This window comes from Armigeres subalbatus, chromosome 2, assembly GCF_024139115.2.
Source record: "Armigeres subalbatus isolate Guangzhou_Male chromosome 2, GZ_Asu_2, whole genome shotgun sequence".
NCBI classification, from domain to species: Eukaryota; Metazoa; Arthropoda; class Insecta; order Diptera; family Culicidae; genus Armigeres; species Armigeres subalbatus.
The window spans coordinates 87,836,607-87,863,018 of record NC_085140.1 but is presented as its reverse complement, the minus strand read 5'-3'; the positions used below and the strand labels follow the sequence as shown (position 1 = coordinate 87,863,018).

Below are 26,412 nucleotides of genomic sequence, written 5' to 3'. Positions count from 1 at the left end.
CGTCATTGCCAGTGCCGGCTCCATCATTTGTAAGGCTACTTTTCGGAGGAGTGTCCCAGCCCCTTCATACAGATCTTAACAGCTCCTCTCAGGTCTTTTCCGGAAGTCGTTCCACTCATTGGGAATGATCAAAGCTGCCAATTCCTCTGTGATTTTAAGATGTTCATCAACTCCCCTTATGAATACAGCTACCTGGATAATGTTTCCAACATCAGTATTGTCATCGATTACGAGACAGTAGAATTTGGCGGCTTTTTCACGTAACGTAGTTTTCAAAATTTCCGCAAGAACTTTTACTCACCGCGTTCCGAGCCTACTATAGAAGACATTTTCCTTAGGGCATACGATGCCGACAATAACCGATGTGCATTATAACACTCTTGAAGAGTAAATTTTGGTCTTCAAGAGCGTGATAAAAATTAAAATGTTTCTTGGCCCTTAACAATTTCTTCATCCTAGTATAGTTTCATTCGTTTTGCCAAAATCTCACTAACAGCAAAATGGCTTCGTGTTTGTCAGAGTGAAGATAGTCTGTTGCTTTGATAATCCAGGGTTCCACCAAAAATTTGAATAAATAATGGAAATTTAAATTTAATGAGTACCTTATTTTTAACATTTGTTATCTTCCTTGTTCAGTGTAAATATCGTATTTCGTAGAATGCTTGGTTTTGGAATGTCGTTTAAGATCATATTTCTTCAACACAGCAATACTTTCCGAACAAATCAAGGAAACCGAAAGCCAGGAAGCCGCAAAGCCTTTGTCCAACCAGAAAACGTGGTGTTCCACATCAACCTTTCGTTTCATTGGGTCACTATGTAAAATAATATTTTTTATTTCAAATACGAATAAAAGGAATTATTGGCACACACAAGTGAAGGGCTCGATTACCAGACTTAATTTTTTTTTTTAACCTGCTATGTCTTACAGTATTTAATAATAAATTATAAAAAAGAAGCTTCTCGAACTACATAGATAAGCTGTTATTAAGTGGGTCTGTTATGATGTATTTTCTACCACGGCATGCGGGCCACAAAAAATGGAGCCGAGGGCCGTATCCGGCTGGCGTAGCCCTGGCGTAGAACATAAACGGACGAGAAGTCGGGGTTTAATCCCCGGAATATAGGCAATTAACTTTAATTGGGTTCGGTGGTTCCATATTAAGCACTTATTCGAAATCCATAAAATTAATAGACAATCAACCCAACAGATGACGAGAAGAGTCCGTCCACGCAACCCCACTCTTCCTATCGAAATCGCTTCAACCGGGTGCCGGTGGTCAACGGTTTCATATGCGACAAGAATAAATAAGTAGATGTATTGCAATTGGCTCAACATATTCATGTTACAGGACAGCGCGATTTAAATCAGGGAATAGGGGAATCGCGTAGAGTCAAGATCTTGAAACAAATTGTTGAATTTTGCGACAGAATCTTACGTTCGTCGAGCGTAACTATTTAATTTTTAGCAGTGGCTGGTTTCCTAGCCGCTGCTCCCAGCATTCTTGCGCTAACGGATATGCGCAAACACCCAGCGTGAGTTAACAGCCAGAGATTTGTATGGCGAAAGATATCTAACGCGGGTTTTCTTGAAAGGAGGAACCTTATCTTGAAAATTATTTGGTACCGGTAGTCATTTTTAAGTAGGTATCAAAAGAATATGTTGCACCTTCGTTATCGATTGATGTGGCCACCGTTAAGTCTTAAATGCAAAATGCCGGAAGCAATCTTCAGAAAATTTGGTAGAAAGGTTTCTGCATGGTTGTAACGGACTTGGATGCTCCAGGTGTTATGCTACGTTTAGACAGGGCAAGTGAATTGAGCAAGTCGCTTGAATCGGACGCGAATGGAACGTGTAAATACCTTAATTCATTTCACTTGAATGAAAAAAAAAGTTGAACATGTTCAACTTTTGGCAAGTCAATCGAATTCAACTGAGTTGTTCAATTCACTTGCCCTGTCAAAACGTAGCACTACTTCCAGTGTTGTGCTGAATCATTATCAGATGATAATGATTGCAATTTTCATGTGAAAACATTTCACGTGAAAACAGTAGGCGACTTGTCGCCGGTGCGGGAGGAAATTTTGGATAGTTGGACTATTCAGGACTATTCAGGCCTCTGATTTGGACCGGCATCTGCCACAACAATGTTTCGAAACAACTAATAATAGAAATTCTGAAATCTTCTAGTGTTTTCAATTAGGCCACAATAAATATTTAAAAATTATTAATTAATTTTGAGGATTTTCAAAACATTCTTTAACAAATCCGAGGAGTTTTTTGATTTTTTTTTTTCATTTTAATATTTATTTTTTATTATCCGCCCCCCCCCCTTGATCTTTCGGAGACCAGTAGGACAAAATGTTAATTAAATATTTGTAACGGCCTTACCTTAAAACATTGAATATTAATTTCTTATTTTTCATCTATTTCAGCTGGCGAGGAATCCGAAGCAAGGGGAAAGAAACGAAAACTTGAAGGTAACGATGGTTAAACCGTTTCCCGTTCCCAATTAAAAAAACATCCCCTTTTACTTTAATTATTGGTAATTCTAAGGATAAGTTTCGACTGTAAGGATACAAAATATTATAAACTCTCCGCAAGGAAGACAAGTATAAATGAACCCCCCCAACACACAAAATTACAGTAAATTCCAGAACCGGTAGCATAACAGGATAGTAAATCTTACACTAACACACAACACACATGTCTCACAAATGCTAGCACCCCTTGAAGAAATAAACTCACAGTTAGACAGTGATCAAATATGGTAGACGGGAGACATGCACCACTCCGGTTGAGTAAAACAAAAAAAAACAGTTTATACAGGAACGCATCTGTGGGTGGGTGCGATTTTTACGCATCCGGCGCAGTTTGTAGAGACAGCAAGCGAAATGTTATTCTAAACTATCTGGTATGATTGAAGGATTCTAAAAGTGGAGAAATGTATAGTTTTGACAAACTTCAAGCCAACAGTACCTTGATGAGTTATTTTCCCTTTCATTCTTAGAGAACCCATTTTTGTCGGTATATTCTAGCATATAAATAGCCAAAAATCAAACAAGTCAATAGTTGGGCGCCAAGTTGCCACAGTTAATATCCTGTCGGCAGTGCAGGAACAACATTACTCAATTCCAAAAGCAGCGCTATAAGCAGGCAACAATGTGTGAAAAGTGGTATTGACCATCGTTTGTTGAATGTTAACTTATTAAGCACTCGTGTATTGTTCATATAACAGGAACTCCGATGAGGTTATTCAACACATCCTCCTTGCGCTATCTTTCAAAGACCGTTTCTGTTACTATTATCCGTAAATAGTAAGTCAGTTAAAACGAATCGCCTGTAAGTTCTTTCAATTTCCGTCATCTCCTGCTAAATTCTTCCAAAATGCTCATTCCTTGACTGGTAGAACAAAACAAAATACATGAAACTTTGAATATGATATACATACATACAGAAACACCCAAATGAGCAACCTAGTGTGAATGGAAAGAAGTATATACAGACCAGAAATCAGTGCTATATTATACACAATACAAACACTTGGGTCAGGAGTCCACTGCAAAGCGGTGAACTTTCGAAGGGATGTGGAGATTTACACTCACTCGAAAGAGAACCAGAGAGATACAAAAAAATAGCAAAACTTTGAAAAAACAAAAATTGAAGTAAAAAAATCTACCCAAAAAGCGTCGATCACTCGGCGAAACATGGTAAAAATCAAGATGAAAACAAGAAGCAAAATTTATAAAATTAACAGAAGTATTTGTTTAAATAAAAAAGTAAATGAAAATTTGAAGGTTTTTATTTTATTTCCGTTAGATCCGAAAGCATTTTCTTCTAATTTAGGGCCGATGTCTACGACTACATTTGATGCTGGGTACCTTGCGTGGACGCGGCGTGCACGCAGCTTGAAAAAACGATACGAGGCATTGGCCTATACTCCATAAATTTGTATAGCTCTACGCGACGTTACCAGATAAAGATTGTCGCTGTCGTCGCTGTCCGGAACATCTTTTGCTGGCGAGGATAGGGGAGCTAAATGTCAAAGAAGGAAAATCCATACGATTTGACAGCCTGGTACCCAACGTGTTCCGGACAGCAGAACAAAGGGAATCGAAGCGACAATCTTTATCTAGTAACTAAAATATCTTTTGGTCTATACTGTTGAAGAAGGGCCGTCCGTCAATCTGAACGTGGTCGATTTGTGATTCTGTCTGCAATAGTGATCCTCAAGTGTACCGATACGGAAGGCTGTGTTGGAAGTAGATGCTGCGAATGGCCATATTCTTAGAGGTGGCGAAATTAATTAGTCTTAGGCCGTTTTCGTTCGTCAGCCGGTGGGCGCTGAACTTTCCAATAATCGGTCCAAACTCCTCTTGGCCAAACTGAGCCAAATCTCCTATGCATTGGCGTAAATAAGGGGGGGCCTGGCCCCCTCCAGACCTACTAGTGCCCCCCCCCCAGAAAATTTTGAAAAGTGATTCCAACTTAGTCAGTTTTTATTTCATAATTCATTTATATATTTCCTTCATATTTCTTAATTTTGATTATGAATTCTATAAACATATTTTTTGATGCGTTATCACATCTATGACCATTTGTTCAGCAAAGCATCGAAATATTTAAGTTGGACCCCCGGGAACATTTTCTCGATTTTAAGCTAAAATCAATGCCGCTTCTAATTCAGTTGCTAGCAAAATAATAAATTTGTTCTGCATTTGTTTGACTAATATCCTGGTCGCAGAAACATAAAAACATAATTGTATTAAGATATAAATATTTCTGTTCTATTAAACTACCATCCGCTTCAAAAAAGACTGAAGCATCAAAATGAGCACATGTACACAAATCCGGTCAATGAAATTTCGAACGACCATTCTTTCGAAAATCTTCGAGTTAATCGCAAGGTATACCGCAAAACAGTTGATCAAATTCCTATGGAGCTTTTTGCTCTCGCTATATAATTCTGGCACAGAAAGATGTACAATTATAAAACTTAAGAATCTTTGTTACAATGACAGAAAAATCAACGACGCATTCCATTGAAAGTATTAGGACAAAACTTAGGCAACCTTCGCACTCACAACAGAGATTGCATTAAAGAAATATTTTTATAATTCTCAAAAGATCTTGTTCCATTTAATTTTTTGGCGATTTCATAAGGATCATCGGAAAACTCTTTTGTGCCTGCTTTAGTTAGAATTTGTTTTTTAGGATAAAAAAGAAATAGATTTAGAAACCAGTTCGTATCAGGAAACATTTATTTTGCAGCACAATTCAGATCGATTTGGTTACTTCTCAAGTCTCTTTGATTTTTGCAGAGAAATCTCTCACCTATTCAGAAAACCATAATAAAGCCTCTTCCTAACGTCAGTAACTACAAAAACCCTATGTTATTCTGGAATTTGATTTATGACTCATGGAATTTATGACTCATAAAAAACACTTTAGGATTCCAAATTTGTGTTCATCGGTACTTAACTATTTCAGCACATAGCATACATTTTGGAATTGCATGAATACTTATATTGATTATGACAAAATTTCGTGGAATTTATTCCACATCTAAAGAGTTTCAAAAATTTCAAGTTTAAAAAAAATCGAGATCTTTATGCATTAAGTAATCATGGAAATGCTTGAAAACTTTCAGAAATATACTCATATCGAATTTCATTTATAGATAATTCGAAGAAGATTCTTGAATCTTAGATTACACACTTATCCACATTTAGTAACATGGAGAAGACAAGTTGACACAGACACAGCGTTTTGAAGCAATCACAGCATCATTGGAAATCAATTGTATTATTCGCGATTTTTTTATGTTAGTTCTAGGACGAATGAGCGATAAACTTAGTCAAACAATTTCTATTGCAATCCATGTGCACAGTGCTTTTAATCGCCTTTGAAAATTACATCCCACCAGCTGATGCTATGGCCCCCCCTAGACCGAGACTCTAGTTACGCCTATGCTCCTATGATGATTTTTACGTCATGGCTTGGGCAGCTGTCGTACTCATGTTCCAGCTGCGCGTATAATGCGTCCTTATCATCATCAGTGCTATGGACGTTGATTATGCTGAAGTTGAAGAACCGGCCTTTGATCCTCAACCTGGACATTCTCTCATTGATCGGCCACCACTCGATCACGCGCCTTTGCATAAGCTGTTCCCAGCTCGTGTGTGTTGGCGCAGCTTTGGTAGATGGTATGATTACCTCTAAACGTTCGCACCATTGATCCCTCCTAATAAACCTCCTGCCGAAAGTCTCGGAGACTCATGATGTTATATACCAATCGTCGAACTAAACAAATGTCTGTCAGTCCGTGTGTATGTGTGTGTGTATGTGCACACGAAAACCGAAAAACATTAGCCACTTTTTCATATAGTAATTCTTAACCGATTTTCTCGCAACAAGTTGCATTCGATGGGGGACAAACCCTAGTTGATCACTATTGAATATAATTACGCTCGGTTATTGCGTTCAAAAGTAATGAAGAAAATTGTGTGTTGAACCATATAAGCTTGGTTGGTTGATTCGCTATACAGCGTTTGCAGCTTAGGCAGTAGGCAATTAATTATTACGTGTATCATATCAAGGCGAAACCAAACGATTGAATCGAGAAAGGTATCGTCACCGCTAGGTGGATTAATCTGGGTTTTAATTCTGAGATCCGACTACGCATTGGTCGGATTCAGCGGCGGGAGAAGAAGCTCGGACCGAGGCTCGGACGGTGACTCAACACCTGTCGACTAGAAGATCCTGCTGTGAAGGTCATAGAGAGAACTTTAATAACAATCTAGGTGAGCTGCATCTTCAGCGAATAGAATAGCATACTAATACAACCAGGCGGATGATTGAAGAAACGACGCAATGGAGCGGACAAGAACCCAAATACGAGTGCTGTCAACGTATTCGGCTCTATAGGAAACAACGCTCCTGTTAGACCAGTCAAGCAAGGTGGGTGAGATGTTATCGATCATTTAGTAATTTGCGTTCGATCATTTAGTAATTTGTCAATAACTCATTCCAGAAGCTGAATTTCAAAATGTGTTTTATGGTGGACTCCTAGTGCGAAGGTTTTTCTACAACTCTGCCAAATGCAACCGCACAACATCCTTTCAAACGATGGCAAATCACTCATCCTAAGGACTCCGCAACACCCAGACGCGCCGTAGAAAGCTTGTTGGAAGCCCCTGATTGCCCCAATCCAGTCCCGCTCTCTGCTGCCTCCGATCATCATAGCCGTCTGGGTCCTGAGATTGGTGGTGGGAAAGGGGGCTTCCACCTTGCTTGCACAGGCAAGTATACGGCATCACAGAGCGATTCGTTCTCTCATCCGTCTTCCCCTTTCAGCAGTTTGTCTAGTCAGCAGCACTTGAAAATTACAAGCCGAACATCAGGACGCAATCTTGCCGCTAGCTCTGAGGAAGCCTCAATCCCTCTCAACGCAGTCGAGCCCCTCCTGCCAGCGACCAACAGCCGTCCCGGTCCTGCGTCTGAGTTGGGAGATGAGGTCTTCCGAACTCCATCTACAGGCAAGTACACAACACCACGGAACAATCCGCTCTCTGATCCGTTTTTCGTCCTTAGCATCAACGATCCATTCTCAAGCTCTGCTAGTTTGTCACCGAGATCTAACCCAAGCTATCGACTCGCACCAAGCCAAACGCAACGTCCAGCTCCGGCTGATTATTCATTCAGTTCTCCACCGGCCGTGAGCAAAAAAGGCCGAAACCGCAAAAGGCCGAAATCACATAAGGGCGAATCACAAAAGGCCGAAACCACAAAAGGCGCGCGCTCGCTCCGGTCCACTTTGTTGGTCAGCCGATTTCATTCGGCCTTGGCCTTGGCCAATGGCACTGAGGAAGCAGAAATCAAAACTGGCAAATGACAAGTGAAAAAGTACAAATATATATCAGTACGCACACATGTGCAGCATAACTTTATCATTTAACGTAGTTTGAAGTTAGAATCATACAAATTTTTAGTGTCTTTGTGACATTTTCCATGACTAGGATCATAAGTAACAATTTTTAGAATGTATATCGTAAAGTGAGTTCGAGTGATATCTTTCACGAATGCTTGTATAATGTGCGTAGATCCGAAACATGGAAAGCTAGATTATAAAGCACAGTTTGGCAACCACATATGTTGAATTGACATTATGGTATAATGCAGCATCACTGTTGTAAATAGTGAGAAATAGAAGAATATTTAAAGTGCAGCCATATCCGAAAGTTAACATAAAAAGTTAACGTATGACTTAAATTGAATTTATTGTTTGGAACATATTCCGCACGGTTTTTCAGTATGCGGGTCATGAAGGGATTTCCGCAAGTAGGCTCTAAAGATTTTACGCAGGTTGATTTTGACGAATTCGCTTGAACTTAAATACGACAAAATTCCTAAATTTATTTCCTTATAATTTCACAAAATAATTTTTATAAGAATACTCGGAGGAATTTCCACAGATGCTCTCGGTAGAATGTCATCAGACTTCTGCAGTCGATCCAAAAACAGTTGGATTTCTGCATACTGCAAACATTTCCAGGAGAGTTTCCGCAAAAATTCACGAATGATGAATTTCTGCAAGAAATTGGGTTGTTTAGCTCAAAAAAATATCGAGTTTTATGCAGTTTAACATAAAGAGCATGCTTTTCTGATCTCCGACATATTTTTATTTTGTTTGTAAACCTTTTATTCACATTTTTATACAGCAAACAATAAGCCATTTCAATCGATAGAATGACACTAACATTCATAGAATGACAGTTGGCCCATGCAGCATAAGAACAAATTTTTAGTCCCATATAAATTTAAAATGCAAATTAAAAATAGTTCCGGGGCTCCAAAAATTCTGAAAAATTGGGGTTAGGCTCAGTTTTTAATGCAGATTCAGAATATGTAAAAACATATATACCCCTAAACAACCCAATTGTCGGAGGAATTTTCGTAGATATTCTCGGAGGTTTTGGCTTAAATGCTAGTGAAAAAAATGGCTAATTAATTCCCACTAAAAAATTTGTTGGAGTTTTAGCATGAACTCCTAGAGAAACTTTTTACAAGTATTGAATGAGAAATACCGGAAATATCGCATAAATAACGGACTAATTTTTGCTAGTCTACTTTATGCAAACTATTCTGCATTATACTAATGACACACTGGTGGTATAAGTACCATGGTACAAGAATCTTGAAATGAGTACCGTACCGATTATTGTCTTCATCAAAGATAGTCTTGGAATAATTTTCTTGTCCTCTTGTACCATGGTACAAGTACCACAGGTGTGTCTTTAGTATTAATGCATCACTGTGATCTTCTAACCCAATGGAGTTGAAGCCGTACGCTTTGACTCCACAGAAGCTAGTCAAAAACAGTTTCCTCGTAAAAGAGAGAACGCTGTTCTCTCGCTTACACGCTACGCACACACATAATCCCGTTATAAGTTAGAGCAAGGTAGTGCCCCTCAAATATGACGTTCCATAATATAAAATTAAAAAATAAATTTGAATTAGTGTTATTATTTATTTAATATATTTAAATAATATTCGTTTTTTCACCTAAAAATAGACTATATCGTGCAAATTATTGAAGTACAAAAATAAATGCTAACGCACTTCCAAATGCATGGTAGGTAATTAAAAGTCACTAGATATGTATCTAGTTAATTTAATGCTGACTAGCAAAAGCACAACCCAAAACATCATTCCAAGACAAAATTTTCAAAACGACTTATCTGCTTTTGTAAACAAAGATTCAAACGACGATTTGACGAATCTGATAGCTCTCCCACGCAAACCAACACCATCAACAGGTAGCGGAAGCCTTCACCTACCTATTGATGGTGTTAGTTTGCGTGGGAGAACTGTCAGATTCGTCAAAATGTCGTTTGAATCTTTGTTTACAAAAGCAGATAAGTCGTTTTGAAAATTTTGTCTTGATTCTTCCGTAATTTGTCACATCGCAAACAGTCGTTTCTTGCAGTTGAGGCGTCATCCATGTATGAAAAAACTGGTGGGACAATATTATTTGAACAGTTTTAAAGTGAAATTGAGCTCGAATTTTCTTCCATATCCGGATGTCGCAGCTGCATCGCGATTAGCACTAGTCCAGTTAAACTGGAAAGAACTATAGTATATGACTAGAAGTAAATGTATACAATACCTTGGCAAGAATGTAAATACGGATATATTTCTTAATGCTGAATTCTAAACCTAAACCGTTTTAAACCATTTTTGGATGAAGTCTGATAACATTTTCGTTTACATTGTTTTCACTATTTCACGATCTGCAGTGCATAATTGTAACTACTTTTTTAATTGTTTATTTATTTAGCTAAACATATATCAAAGTTTTTAGTTTTTCTTCCATCTCACATTAACCAGATTTACATTACGTTTTACCTATAATTTTTCATGGGCATTTTGAAGACATCTTCCTGTGCACCATGGAAAATTACTAAATTGTTAACACCACCGTTTCTATTAATCCTTTTCCAAACCTCCTCACATAACATATTTTTTAAACGCCCTCTCACGAAGGCCAGTCATGTCACCGTTCGGATTTCGGTTTGTTTGGTTTGCTTGTGGTGTGAGTGTGTGTGTGGGTTGGTCGCGATTCTCGCGTTCCATCCATCCATCGTCAGTCAGTAGTCAGTGATCACCGTCGCGAGTTGGGAGTCGAATATCCATGAACGGATCAGGAAGGCCGTTTTATCATATCCGCGGAATCATCATTATCGGTGTTTAGTGTTTTTTCTGCTTCTACTTGCCTACGCTCTACTGCAACGACTGCGTGTTCCGTACCTTTCCAACACAATATTTTGACAGCTCAGCCGGATTCGAGTTCGAACGGAGGAAAAATCAAAACAACAGATCGGAAAAGTTGGTGGTCGAAGTTTTTTTTTCGCGAGGAAAACCGCGCGAGTGAGTGCGTGCGACAAAAGCAAGAAGAGGAACACCAGTAGGGAGCGGGTTTTCCTTTTGAGATTTTTCCGAAATTTTCTCAGCTAAGTGCGAGCGAGTGCGGGTATTATTCCTTTGCGCCTCTGCTAGTGGTGCGCTGCGGTTTAGTGAATTTGGCCGTGTGAAGTTTTTTCGAGTGAAAGTGTTCCTGGCCTTCCTCACGAATGCTGGCTGGTTAGTTCGGTGTTTTGTCCGTGACGGGAGTGTATAGCTGTGTGCCATTCCAGAGGGGATAAATTCCTGGTGAAGAAGTAACAGAAACCGGATTCCAAGGTGTTCCAAGTGTAGACGTGTGTGCTACTATCGGAAGTGTCGGAACAAACAACGGAAGCTCATTCCAAGATAATCTCCCAGTTTCAGCTGTATCGTACGATGGCGGAAAACAAAGGAATGTTACTGGCCAAGTCGGTTCAGAAGCATGCCGGAAGGGCTAAAGAAAAGGTACGTACTCGAACTTACTCCTAGCCGAGGGTTAAGATCATATGGAATGATTGCACAGCAGATCTGTGCTAGCCGAGCTCGGCTCGAGGGATGGCACATTGGCTAATCCTGCTGTAGGGGCGAACAAAAATAGATTGGAGCTCTCTTCACGGACGGCGGAGATTTTCGTCACCGACAGCATCACTCGACGGATGATGCTGATGATGATCAGGCCCGAATCTGCCCGATGGCTTTAATGTGGTCATGTGTCTTTCTTCCAATGCCAAGGTCTTGATTTGCAATTTGCCGGATATAATTGCTAATTCTTAGCGTTACGCAATTTGTAACGTGGTTCATCATTCAAATAATTCCAGTAGTAATAGTATTCTGGAATAATTAAGTTGGTTCCTTTTCTTAACTATTATCCAAAGTTTCTTGGAGTATATCCTCTTACACTATATTCTCGTAATCAATTTGTTTGTTTGTCATTGAGAACATGAAATATTTTTTTCAATGGGTTGAATCCTAAAAACATTGTGTAGTAAATATTAAATTTTCAATCAACGTTATTGTAATCTAGCTTTGATGTAAATTGTAAAGCACATCCTTTTTATCATACGGTGTCCCATTATGGAAGGTTCCGATTCCATTTTTCTCCACATATTTCCAGATTATTGTGGGCCATCATGTAAGTTCGAATTATCCAGGCTGCAACCACGATCATACGGTCTGCCTAAATTTGGAAGATTACTTCTTACTTTGTATGCTTTATGATCAGAAAAAGGCACTACAAAATAATCCAACGTATATGGCATATGTGAAAAGCCAAGGGACGTTGAAACATATATAGTCTGCAGATACGAGAAGCATAATTAGGACGTACGAAACTGAATTCAATTTGATTTCCATGAAGACAATCCCACGCCTAACATACTTGGAACGAAACGAGCACTCGTTTTAGCTATGGACTTTTATTGCTCAAACCAGTTGAATCTTGTAGCCCTTGAAGACATAACACAACTAAAATCTCTCCACAAGTTCTGTAGTATAGTACTGCAGATAAAACGGGAGGATCTGCCTGAAGAAATTTTACCTCTTGCAATTGCACTCTGTTTGCCTGAAGGGATAGTAAACGTTACAAAAAGTTGCACAATCACCAATATTTATACATATAATTCGACTATCAAGACACTGTTGAACATTACATATATATGTACTTTTCCAATGACAGTGAAGCCTGGAATGGATAAACAAACATTTTCTACTTCTTGTTACAACACGATATCATAATTCGAAAAAAACAAACACACAAATTAGATTTTTTTAAGCACTTGACACTGCGGATATGACAACTTATTGTTCTATTGCTCATCTTCTTTCATCAAGCTTAATTGATTAGCTTGAGGACCGCAAATACACAGCGGTCTACTTGGAGTTAAATTGTTAGCTTTGCTTAAGGATCTCGAACGGGTTTTTACGCTTTAAAGCCTGTCCACGTTAAATTTCGGACACCCATCTCCAAACGCGATTATTGAACATTTTTACCAATCACTGAGACGATTTATTTACATGACAGATCAATCTCTTCGCTTTACTGCTGCTTTCAGCATATCTTAGCTCTTGTTCAAATTGATAGAATGGCGACAAATCAATTAAACATTGTCTAACTGTCCGAAATTAAAGTGGACAGGCTTTAGTTATGAATGAGTGGTTATTTTGTTAGAGTCTGAATTGGGATCAATTTTAGTGTTTTTTTGGAACGTCCTCCACACAACCACTTTGAAAAAAACGATGTTTTGCGATAACTCATAACTCGGGACTGATTTGCGATTTGGGCGTAACTTATTTTGTAAACAAACATTGCTTCATGGATTCCGGAGAATTCAAGCGTTTTCATCCTAAACTAATTCCCTTATCCGGTAGAGGAAAGCTTAATCTGTCAGATCCATACCGTGGTTTCCTCATGAAATGCTTGTTTTAGCAGGAATTCGCATTCCAATGTTTGTTTTCAAAATAAATTACGCCCAAATCGCAAAGCAGTCCCGAACTGTCACTATCGGAAATATCCGTTGAGTAGTTTCAGGAATTTGGGAATTAAGGAAAATTTTTGAAAGAGCTCACACTCGTCGTCGTCTGGAGCAGGTCAACGAATTCCAAGAGTCCCTTTACTTGGTATTCATTGACTACGAAAAAGCTTTCGACCGTCTCAATCACGAGAATATGTGGGGCGCCCTGAGACGCAAGGGAGTTCCTGAGAAAATCATCGGCCTCATCGAAGCACAGTACGAGGCCTTTTCGTGTAGAGTGCTGCACAATGGGTCCTGTCCGACCCTATCCGGGTCGTAGCTGGTGTGAGGCAAGGATGTATCCTATCACCGTTACTGTTCCTCATCGTAATCGATGAGATTCTGGTAGGTGCGATTGACCGTGAACCAAACCGCGGGCTGTTATGGCAGCCTATAACCATGGAGCATCTAAACGACTTCGAATTGGCTGATGACGTTGCACTCCTCGCGCAACGGCGCTCTGATATGCAGAGTAAGCTCAACGACCTTGCCGAGCGCTCCTCTTCGGCAGGTTTAGTCATCAACGTCAACAAAACCAAATCGTTGGATGTAAACACGGCGACTCCTTCCAGTTTCACAGTAGCCGGGCAACCAGTGGAGAATGTTGAAAGCTTCCAATATCTTGGTAGCCAAATGGCGTCGGACGGCGGTACCAAGATCGACATAGGCGCACGGATCAAGAAAGCAAGGGCTGCCTTTGCGAGTTTAAGAAATATCTGGAAAAACAGGCAGATAAGTGAACGCACCAAAATACGAATTTTCAACTCTAACGTGAAATCTGTGCTGTTATACGCTAGCGAAACATGGTGTGTATCAGTGGAGAACACTCAACGGCTGCAGGTGTTCATTAACAGATGCCTGCGGTATATAATTCGGGCCTGGTGGCCTCACAACTGGATCTCAAACAATGAGCTCCATCGTCGTTGTCACCAGAGGCCGATAGCAACAGAAATTCGGGATCGGAAGTGGGGCTGGGTCGGCCGCACTCTACGTAGGGGCGGAAACGAAATCTGTAAACAAGCATTAGACTGGAACCCAGCGGGACATCGCAGCAGAGGCAGACCCAGAGGCTCATGGCGGCGAAGCCTCAATAAAGAAATAAAAGAAGTCGACCGAAATCTAACCTGGCAACAGGTTAAAGCGATAGCCGGGCAACGCTCAGGATGGAGATCTTTCAAGTCGGCCCTTTGCACCACCGGAGGTGTACAGGATCCGTAAGTAAGTAAGTAAGTCACACTCGTCGTAGCCTTGTCATTGGAGCAAATCTGTGCCTAATGTGTGGTTAGATCTTCTACTGCAGTGGAGGAAATAAGTATAACATTTTCACTGTTTTTCATGCAAAATGGTCATCTCGATTCCTAGCGATTAGATTGGTTTCATTTTTTGTCGTCCAGCCTAAAATGATTTGAATTTTAACCCAATTTGTATGCAGTTTTGTTGCTTATGACCTTTTCAGCGCAAAATAATTATAACGTATACCACTTTTATATGAAGCACCACGTTATAATTATTTTGTGCTGAAAAGGTCATAAGTAACAAAACTGCATATAAAAAATTCGAATCATTCTATGCTGGACGACAAAAAATAAAACCATTCTAATTGCTAGGAATCAATATATATGGCTCAATCCTTAGTCTATTATGCTGCGTTTGAGCATGCATATTTATTGTTGTATATCAGCATATATTGGAGCTCCAACCATTATTATGCCATCAGGCAACCTGCCTACTTTTGATTACTACGCCAAATAGTTAAAAACAAGGATAATTGCCCACAAATCCTAATTAAATTTTAAGCCTCCAAAAGTGTCTACCGGAATGGATAAAATTTTGGCAAATTTTCTCAATATGATCTCTATAGGTGGATGCTTTTTTCAGCCCACTTGGGACAAGTGGATGTTGATTTCGAATATACGAAAGATAAAGATGGGTTGCTATTTGGTTGGTTGCAATTGTACTTACTTACTCAAATTACCTGCTCTTGTGGAGTGATGCTCCCGAGTGATTTTTTTCCCCAAAACGTAAATAATTCGTTGGGTGGGAATACCGCAAAAACGCACCAACGGAAAAATCCCATTGTAAAACTCATTTCAGACAGTTACTTGTTTATTATTTTGCATAAACAGCTGCCTCCTATATGATATTATTACGTCAAGATACATAATTACAATTATTGAATACTTATTTTCAATTAACGCAGCGTACATTGATGTTTATAGTTTAGAAAGTGCGTCTGATTCCACTCCCCTCTATATCAATCAGCTGTTGTGAATCCTCTCAAAACTCTCACGTGTTGCAACTTCTCGAGTGAAAAAAAAAAACACTTTTCCCATACCATATTTCAGATGAAAATACTATTTTCAAGCGAATTGTCTGAATTATTTATGATGAAAGAATTGAGCTAAAAGTTATCCGCATGGAATGTTCTTTAAAGTTCTTTGAATAGAATAAGCGATCCCTCGTCGGATTACCGTACACGCACCCAACTTTGCGCAGCTCCTAACTTTGCGCATTTTGCGGCTATTTTTGTAATAGAATGCGTTTAAATTGAATTTCGAAATATAATTATAACTATAGTCAGCACAATATACATGTTATCATAACAGTGCATGCATTTTTTCGCTGTTAAATGACACATTTTTCATTTTAATAGTCGAAACTTGTACTGAAAATAGTGAAAATGACCAAAATGGCGTGTTCTTAGCATGAATGACAAGTGATGGTCTAACCGAAAAACTGTATTTTTTGTAAATTTTTACATTCGCTGACAACTGATTACACATGGACCCAATAATTATAATATTGTTGAAGCCATCTCATGAGAATTTGGTTTGTTATTTACATTGTTTGTTAAAATATATGATGTGCAATGTTAGGAACAATTTTTCAATACAGTGTACCTAATTTTGCGCACAACTCGTATTTCTTCGATATTTTCAACATTTATGATATAACTCGTCGGAATAGGGTTTACGCAAGAAAGAACTTTTGTTAGCTGTGGCGAATGTACATAAATGAGGCTGTACATACACCAACAGACGTGAAAACATTAAGTATATCGAATCATAAGAAAAATATGCTGGGCATCCTCATATTCTCAAATATGCTCAAATATGCCTACAAATGGAATGAACATGAATTGTTATAGAAGTATCAGCTGAAAAAATAAAATCTGGATGAAAAATTGTATAATAGACGCTTGCTTCGTGTTAGAAATTTTCCAAGTTATGTGCGCAAAGTTAGGCATATAATAAGGGGTCTGCTTTGAAGTTCAATTTACTATTTATTTTAAATTTTTATACCAAATTTAGTTCTCAAACAATAATATGATAATAATACTACAGCATGAAAACTATTTCAGGCAAATAGCTACTTTCTGTAAGTTGTACGAGTTGATTCAATATTGCATTTCCTTAACGGCGCAAAGTATGGTGCGTGCACGGTATTATTTTCATTATTTTCGTCGGGTTAACATAAGGAATGTTTTGTTTTTCGATTTTCTCCTGCTGCTATGTATCAAAATCGCATGCCGCCATTCGGCAATAGGTGCCCCCAATATAATAAAAAAAAAAGTTGGTTGATCGTGTCGTGTCGCTATACTAATGATAAATGTGAAAAAAAAATATTTTAGCTAACATAGTGTAATTGTTATCCGTTCATTTGAAGTGGGAAAATAGGTAATTTTATTCAGAAAATTCCATTTTTTGGGCAGAAGAAAAAATCTTGAACATCCGACTGCTTTAGTCGATCAAATATGGCTGCTGAAAACCATGTTAATAGTAGTTTGTGCAACTAGTTGCAAAAAGATGATTTTTTCAGCACGAGTTGTACGTACTACGTACTACGAGTGCTGAAAAAATCGAGTTTTGCAACGAGTTGCACACGCTATTTTTTGCAATGACGAAAAATGACCTTTATTATGATAAATCTGTACCAAAATTGTAAAGTCTGATTTACTCTACATGATAATTCTTGCCAATAAATATTGTTGCTGCAGAGAACAATCAGATTCTATGTTATTGTGCCACATCGCATAGCTCTACAAGCCTTGAAGCGATAGATGAACTCGTCTTTGGAAAATTCTTATGTTATGTCCATCAAACTACATATTTCATTTATTACGCGACGCAGAGAATACATTATCTGAACACTATCCCAAGCTAATTCAGCAAAATGTAGTCATGTAACTACTGTTCCGATGTTGGTTTTTCATTATAGCACCCAAATGAGTGCTATAATGGATATTATGCAACCCATTTGAGTTGCATAATGTTCATTAAAGCACCCGCTTTGTTGGTATGGAAAAGTAGGCCGTTTTATCACTCGAAGACGAACTGTAAACCAGGTATTTATGATCAGGAATTGCAAAAAGTGATTTTTCACGCAAGTTTATTGCGTTTATCAGTTGAAAATGTGCTGAAATCTTGCATTGTGTAACTAAAATGTGCTCGATACACTTTTTTAAAGCAGCGGTGATAAATATTTTCCTACAAAACGATGTGCTATCGTTAAATGATTGATTTATTTGCATGATGAGCCAACATTTTATCCTATCCCAATATTACTTTCCGTGACCCTACATGAGGAATTGCTCTTCTATTTCACATACAGGAAAACTCGCTTCCAATTCTGCAGTAAAGGCTACCTTACACCTCGGGAAAATTTTCCGCCGTATTTTGGTCCCCGTGCATTTTGAATGGGGCCGGGATTTTGATTTTCCGTGCCCTAATCCCGAAAACATCGCATATGCAAAAATACATGGGGAAAAAATCCGCGGACCAAATTCTCGAGGTGTGAGGCTACCTTAAAGGCTACCTTACACATCGGGAAAATTTTCCGCCGTATTTTGGTTTCCGTGCATTTTGAATAGGGCCGGGATTTTGATTTTCCGTGCCCTAATCCCGAAAACATCGCATAATATAACACATATTATGTAAAAATACAAGGGTGAAAAATCCGCCGACCAAATTTTTGAGGTGTGAAGCTACCTTAAAGGTTTGATCGCATCTTTTGAGGAATGGAAAAAGCAGTGAAGATAATATATTATATTGTCCAAACCCTATAAAATAGTAACCGAAGGAAGATTATTTAATAGAGATATTTAATTATGTACAACTACGTTTAAACTACGTTAAGTGGCAGGACGATGAGGAGGCACAAAAGGCAAAAATAAATAATGGAAGCATCGTCGGTGCTTCTCAACGACATACTGATGCGCGAATCGTGTCATATTCTGAACTGGGCGAAGCCTTCAGTTACGCAAACATTCCTTTTCAAAATTTAGATAACTCAAAACCAAGTGAGTATTTGCAGAATAATGCGAAAAACCTGGAATAACTCCCTATGTTAGTCATAAATCAGCATAAATATTAAGGAAAGATTGGTATAGACAATGGATTAAGTACATAAAAAGATCAGGATATGTAACAATAGAATAAATAAACAAGTCAATTATAATTCACTACGAATGACATACAGTTGTTGGAAAACATAAAAGCTAAAACACAGAAAAAAAATTGACAGAGCTTGAAATATCCATCTTCATGAAGCAACTTCGGTCCGAATTTTGACAAACATTGCGTGAATATTCAAAACATAGAATGACATAGTCAGACGACTACTCCACGAACTCATTCATTCGACTGTCACTGAGTGTGTTTACTATGTGCAGAAAAAAACATAATTAGCATTGTTTATGTTGATGTTTACCGTTGAAAATGCCTCGCGGATGAAAATCGGGTTCAGTCCTGTGTGATAAATCACTTAACTCATTTGAAACGTGTTCAGATTTCAGATAATTTATCAATTTGTAAAATGTGCATAAATATTCAATGACTAATATTCAACTGAATATTGACTGTCCAGAGCCGACTATGAATGTGTCGGAAGTGAACTGACAAGTGAAGAAGAATGGACTTCACCAAAAAATTTCGATTATTTCACACTCTGTTTGCTACCATTGATTTAAATGTATTGAACATTAGAAACGCAATTGGTAATCGTTTGGAGATGGGGCAACGATCATTGTTTGGTAAAAACACAACCCAAACGTATTGGCTGCGTTCGACGATTGCTAATCTGTCGATTCCGTATGTACTTCTGCAATCAGTTGAGTAGATGACAGTAGTGAGTCAACGTATACCAATTCAAAAGTTTACGAATGATTTGATAAAATTTGTTCTAGTCTAAATATCTGTTATCTGTGGTAACACAGTGCTGAAAACAAAATCTACCCTTTTCCGTTAACATTTTTATTCGCTCATTCGATTCTTCAATTTATTTAACCTTTCAGAACGCGCGCCAACTTTTGTAACACGATCACGCGCGCGTTGTATTTTGTACAACATTGTTAGGTCGTGCGTTTATTAATATTATATCTCTCGATGCTAGGAGATAGAAGCTTACAATATTCAACAAAGTTGTTCAGGTCATCCAGGCATTCAATCTAAAATAGACTAGTTAGGAATTCATCCGTTTGGCGACGCAAACAGCAATTAGAAATTTTTTGTCTTCTACAAAGTTGTTCAGGTGGCCAAAACCATTGTGATGGAGGCTAGTATAGTTCGGAATTCGACTGATAGGATATTCCAAAATCTGTAGAGTATAAATAGTTGCCGTCTTCTACAAAGCTACTCGGGTGGTCAAAACCATTATAGCAAAGAACATATTAGTTTAGAATTCAACCGCTGTGCGGCGCTAGTGTACAACTAATACAAGTTTGAGTGAATATCTCGAAATCTGTAAGTCTCAGGAAGCTATCGTCTTCTACAAAATTATTCATTTAGTGAGAACTATTGATTGGGGAAAGTTTAATTTTGATTTCAACCACCTGACGGTGCTAGTGTATGAGGAATTACTTCTTAGGTTAGATATCTTAAAACCTGGTTGGTTTTGAAAGTTAATTTCTTCCACAAAGTGGTTCCGAAGATGGAGATCAATATGGAGGCAATCTTAGTTTGGAATTCAATCGCTTGGCGGCGCTTATTTGGTTATATAGCCAGTGTCAGTACCAATTGATATTCAACGGCTTGGCGGTGCTAGTTCAAAACAAACATCAAAAACTCCACAAAAGCTTTGTAGAAAACGTAAACAATTTTGTCTAGTCTAATAAGTGATTCCTTATACACTAGCCCTGCCAAGCGGTGGAATCCCAAACAAATTTGCCTCCAAGTTTAGCATTTTTGTAGAAGACGGTAGCTCCCTAAATTTCACTGATTGCAAGATATCAAACCTAATTATTCAAACCAAGCGCCGTCAAGTAGTTGATTCCCAAACCTGCTTCCATGTTAGCTTTTACCACTCGAGAGATTTTGATAAGGCTGACAACATTCTAAATTCCACAAATTGCTACATATCTAACCTAGAAAGTAATTCCACATGCACTAGCATTGTCAAGCAGTTGAATACCCAATCAAAATTGTCTCTCTAATGGCTTTTACCATCCGAGCAACTTTGTAGAAGACGGCAGCTCTCTAAATGCCACAGATTGCGAGATATCTATTCTAACAAGTGTTTTCTCACACTAGCCCGGTTAGGCGGTTGAATTCCTTACTAAACCTGTTTCCATAGTGGCTTTTACTACCTGAGCAACTTTGTGATGGAAGGTAATTTTCAAAATCCCACAGATTGTGATATCTCATATACCGTGTAATTTCTTATACACTAGCGCCGCCAAAATAAATCTGCTCTAATATTGGCTTATATCACCCGAACAACTTTGTTGAAGATAACAACTTTCTAAATTCCACAGATTGTGATTTACATAGCTTGAAAAGTAATTACTCCTACATTAGAGCCACAAAGCACCTGCTTTAACATGACTTTTACCAGCCGAGCAACTCCGTAGAAGACGGCTGTTTTCTAAATCTAACAGATTACGATATATCTAACATAACAAGCAATTTCCCTTTTACTAGCGCCGCCAAGTGGATGAATACTAAACTAATTCTGCTTCATTTTTTTAAATTTCTCTATTAAGGTGATTTTTAATTAGAAATAAAGTCCATCACTAAATTCTGCTTCACATTGGATTACCACACGAACAACTTTGTAGAAGATAGTAACTTTCTTACATATTCCCAAATTCCTGCCTTCATCGTAATGGTTCTTACCTCCCGAACAACTTTGTAAAAGACAGCAACATTCTAAATCCCACAGAAATATTTCATCTAGGAAGCAAATCTCCAAGTACTAGCGCCTCCAAGCGGATGAGTTCTTAACTAATTCTGCTTTCACATTTGATATTACCACCCGAATAACTTTGTAGGAGACAGTAACTTTCTAAATCTAACAGTATCCGAGATTCTTCTTCTTCTTCTTATTGGCATTACATCCCCACACTGGGACAGAGCCGCCTCGCAGCTTAGTGTTCATTAAGCACTTTCACAGTTATTAACTGCGAGGTTTCTAAGCCAAGTTACCATTTTTGCATTCGTATATCATGAGGCTAACACGATGATACTTTTATGCCCAGGGAAGTCGAGAAAATTTCCAATCCGAAAATCGCCTAGACCGGCACCGGGAATCGAACCCAGCCACCCTCAGCATGGTCTTGCTTTGTAGCCGCGCGTCTTACCGCACGGCTAAGGAGGGCCCAAGTATCCGAGATATCTCACCTAAAAAATAATACATAGGCGCCGCCAAGCGGATGTATTACAAACTAAACTTACCTCTATCATGATGGTTCTGACCACTTGAACGACATTGCCAGTTTTGTAAATCTCACAATTGTTTAGTTATTTGGCTAAACATGGTGGTATAAAAACTTTATCACTCCGTTTCATCGGATTCCCGGAGGTTGCTTCAATGAATTGTACCGTGGTCGCCCTAATATGGCTAAAAATGACCGTAAAACCATTTTGTAGGCTGCAGGGTAAGTGATTTGAGGAATACGCGTTGGTTTCATGCGATATTTGACTTAGGTAAAAAAAATGGCAGCTGAAAATTCGCATGTGTTGTACAAAATACAACAGCGCGCGTGCTCGAGTGTTAATTTATATTTAAATTAAATGTATTTAAAGGCAACTTTTGATTTTTAAGATACAGGCTTTGAAAATATGGGTTGTTCGGGAAAGTTGACGTTAAATATGATAGCCGAAAGGCTATCATTTCACTACGAAAACGAACTTTTTATAGAATCCTCGCAGACCCATAGTGTTACATACCAATCGACTTAGCTCGACGAGCTGAGCAAGTGTCTGTCTGTCCGTATGTATGTATGTGTGTATATGTGTTTACAAAAGCTAGACAACTTTGCATATAACAATCCTTAAACGATTTTCTCGCAACAATGCATTCGAAAGGTGGTAAAGCCTAGTTGATCACTATTGAATTTTATAACGATCGACCGTTGCGTTTAAAAGTTATTGAGAAAATGGTACATCGAACCATTTTAGCACCATATAAGGTTTGAGTCTTGGCTAAATGCGAGAAAGGCAATATCACTACTCGGTGAACTAAGTGGGTTTTAATTTAAGTCTTCAAAATAATATCGGGAATTTTTCAATAAATATCGCGAAAAAGTTGGGAAAAATGCGGGAATTCTTGAAAGGGAATTAAGTAATCACATTACCTCTAGTCCCTGACACAATACCACAAACTACCACAATAATAAGACGCAGTTGTATATCGTTGCAATATTTGTCGAAGGTATTGTCTGTATTTCTTATGGAGTTTATAGCACACCAAAAGGACTCTAGCACTACAGCAATAATAGACTCAAAAGACACATTTTTTTAAGGAAAAATGTTGATTTTTCATTCATTTCAATGGAATTTTGTCAAACAACAAGTGTTCTAGTGGTTGATTCATAGAGTTTAACGGATCCACATTTGCTTTGATGCTATTATATCCAGAATGGACTATTTTAACACTACCGCAACATCAGGACATAGCACAACGAAAGGATATTTTATCCTAGGGGGACCATTTCTGAATTCTTTTTAGATGTAAGATAAATAAATGAAAAATAAGTTGATCATAATGAGCTTACATGTGTTGTAAATTTGAGGTTGAGTACATTCTCTGGCAAGTTCTAATTTGAATCTACGTAGTCATACAATTCGTAAGGCCACTCATAGGGCTCTTGCAGTTATTTTTTCTTCAGATGCATATTTAAATCAGGAGAGAATGAGATGGGTATTATTATCTGGCAGATATACCCATTCTTCATCAGCAAATGCGCCTACAAAAAAATGCTGTTTGTTTGTTTTTTTTTTATTAAAGATTTTTTAACTCCATCGTGAGTCATTCTGGTCAATTATTTCATATTTGTAATCCGTTTAACATTTTTCCTCTTATCATGCTTATGTTTTTTCAGCATTCAAACTATCCATCTGTCAAAAAATGCTGTTCGAGCTACAGTTTTGACCCGATTTTATCACATTTTCGACTCGATTCTGTCACCAAATCGATTTTTTCCGCAAACATTTATTTTTTCCAATATCTTGAATTCTATGGGTTGCTGACTGACAATTTCAGCAAAAATGCGTAGGGGAGACTGGGGAGACTTGATCCCCTTTTCTGATTTCCGATGTATCACAGCCAAAAATAAATAAACATACGCGATTTTCTCACAGACTCTCTAAGAAATATAGTACCGTCAACTGGGGGGAAGATGATCATTGAGGTGAAGATGATCATTTGATGTGTCAGTCAAAAGGGCCCATTTTTTTTATGAAACGGTAGTCAACAATATTCTACGTTCAAGTAATGTTACCGCTAGGTAGAAATCCGAGTTTTTCGATTATAATCATGAAAATGCATTTTGTGTAAGAAAGAGAGAGATAGTCATAAATGATGCTATTTTCGTTTCAAATATTGACTTCTTAGACTTCTTTACGTAGTAAATTCAACATTCATACAAATAAACTAGTATATTTTGACTACTAGGTCATAATGGTTTTAGTAGAGCTGTCTTGATCAACTTCACCCCAAACCAGATTATTCAAAAAATGTGTGATAATTTAATTTATTTTAATAAATGCGAACGCATTTCAGAAAACTAAAGTTGTTGATTATTGCAACGTATAGCAGTACATGTTTTGAAAATATTTGATTCGATTTCAAATGTAAACACACATTTTTATTGCATGTTTTGTCTTAAAAATGATCATCTTCCCCCCAGTTGACGGTATTTATGTTGTTATTAATACACAATCGATTTTTTGGAGTGCTGTCAAAAATCGACTTTTAAAATATTCGGGGGAAATTGATCCCTCTCCAAGAACTTGCTTTGATAAAATTAGAAAGGTGCCCTCAGATTTTTTAAAATATTTTTCCTTCAAAATACGCGGAATTTTCGAATTTTACTTACTTGCTTATGGATCCTGTACACCTCCGGTGGTGCAAAGGGCCGACTTGAAAGATCTCCATCCTGAGCGTTGCGCGGCTATCGCTTTAACCGGTTGCCAGGTTAGATTTCGGTCGACTTCTTTTATTTCTTTATTGAGGCTTCGCCGCCATGAGCCTCTGGGTCTGCCTCTGCTGCGATGTCCCGCTGGGTTCCAGTCTAATGCTTGTTTACAGATTTCGTTTCCGCCCCTACGTAGAGTGTGACCGACCCAGCCCCACTTCCGATCCCGAATTTCTGGCTATCGGCCTCTGGTGACAACGACGATGGAGCTCGTTGTTTGAGATCCAGTTGTGAGGCCACCAGGCCCGAATTATATACCGCAGGCATCTGTTAATGATCACCTGCAGCCGTTGAGTGTTCTCCACTGATACACACCATGTTTCGCTAGCGTATAACAGCACAGATTTCACGTTAGAGTTGAAAATTCGTATTTTGGTGCGTTCACTTATCTGCCTGTTTTTCAGATATTTCTTAAACTCGCATAGGCAGCCCTTGCTTTCTTGATCCGTGCGCCTATGTCGATCTTGGTACCGTCTGACGCCATTTGGCTACCAAAATATTGGAAGCTTTCAACATTCTCCACTGGTTGCCCGGCTACTGTGAAACTGGAAGGAGTCACCGTGTTTACATCCGACGATTTGGTTTTGTTGACGTCGATGACTAAACCTGCCGAAGAGGAGCGCTCGGCAAGGTTTTTGAGCTTACTCTGCATATCAGAGCGCCGTTGCGCGAGGAGTGCAACATCATCCGCCAATTCGAAGTAATTTAGGTGCTCCATGGTTATAGGCTGCCATAACAGCCCGCGGTTTGGTTCACGGTCAATCGCATCTACCAGAATCTCGTCGATTACGATGAGGAACAGTAACGGTGATAGAATACATCCTTGCCTCACACCAGCTAAGACCCGGGTAGGGTCGTACAAGACCCCATTGTGCAGCACTCTACACGAGAAGGCCTCGTACTGTGCCTCGATGAGGCCGATGATTTTCTCAGGAACTCCCTTGCGTCTCAGGGCGCCCCACATATTCTCGTGATTGAGACGGTCGAAAGCTTTTTCGTAGTCAATGAATACCAAGTAAAGGGACTCTTGGAATTCGTTGACCTGCTCCAGAATGATGCGGAGCGTGACAATGTGGTCCACACAGGATCTTCCGGCACGGAATCCGGCTTGCTGCCGCCGGAGAGTCGCATCGATCTTTTCCTGAATCCGGGCTAGGATAATTTTGCACAGAACTTTGAGAACGGTACACAGCAACATAATGCCTCGCCAGTTATCGCATACAGTCAGGCCACCCTTTTTGGGCACCTTCACTAAGATACCTTGCATCAAGTCGACCGGGAAAGTTGCGGTGTCCCAGATATTACGAAATAAACGATGCAGTAGTTGAGCGGATGTCATGGGGTCAGCTTTGAGCATCTCGGCTGATATGCGGTCGACCCCTGGGGCTTTATTCGATTTCATGCTTTGGATGGCTGTTTGAATCTCTAGCAGTGATGGAGCTTCGGTATTGACGCGTGTTATACGTCGGATCCTAGGCAGATCATGCCGAGGTGGTGATGGCCTGGCTGGCACTTGAAAAAGTTGTTCGAAGTGCTTGAACCAGCGT

General features: G+C 38.8%; 2 protein-coding genes across 6 annotated transcripts in view; both read left to right on the top strand.

Annotated features, from left to right (window-relative positions):
* The window catches only part of LOC134209761 (acidic leucine-rich nuclear phosphoprotein 32 family member A), a 29,552-nt gene extending 25,758 nt beyond the window's left edge, over window positions 1-3,794 (top strand). For both annotated transcript variants that reach the window (XM_062685799.1, XM_062685798.1), the window contains one exon: window positions 2,434-3,794. In XM_062685799.1, the coding sequence (XP_062541783.1) occupies window positions 2,434-2,492 (59 nt within the window). In that variant the 3' untranslated portion in view covers window positions 2,493-3,794. The remainder of the gene's footprint in view (window positions 1-2,433) is intronic.
* Window positions 3,795-10,634: 6,840 nt separating this feature from the next.
* Window positions 10,635-26,412, top strand: part of LOC134209757 (amphiphysin) — a 162,834-nt gene continuing 147,056 nt past the window's right edge. For 2 of the 4 annotated variants that reach the window (XR_009978777.1, XM_062685779.1), the window contains exon 1: window positions 10,635-11,407. Coding sequence is in view for 3 of the 4 variants with exons in the window: in XM_062685779.1 (XP_062541763.1) it covers window positions 11,339-11,407 (69 nt within the window). In the remaining variant the exon portion in view is untranslated. The remainder of the gene's footprint in view (window positions 11,408-26,412) is intronic. The other 2 variants (XM_062685781.1, XM_062685780.1) reach the window with 1 other exon arrangement.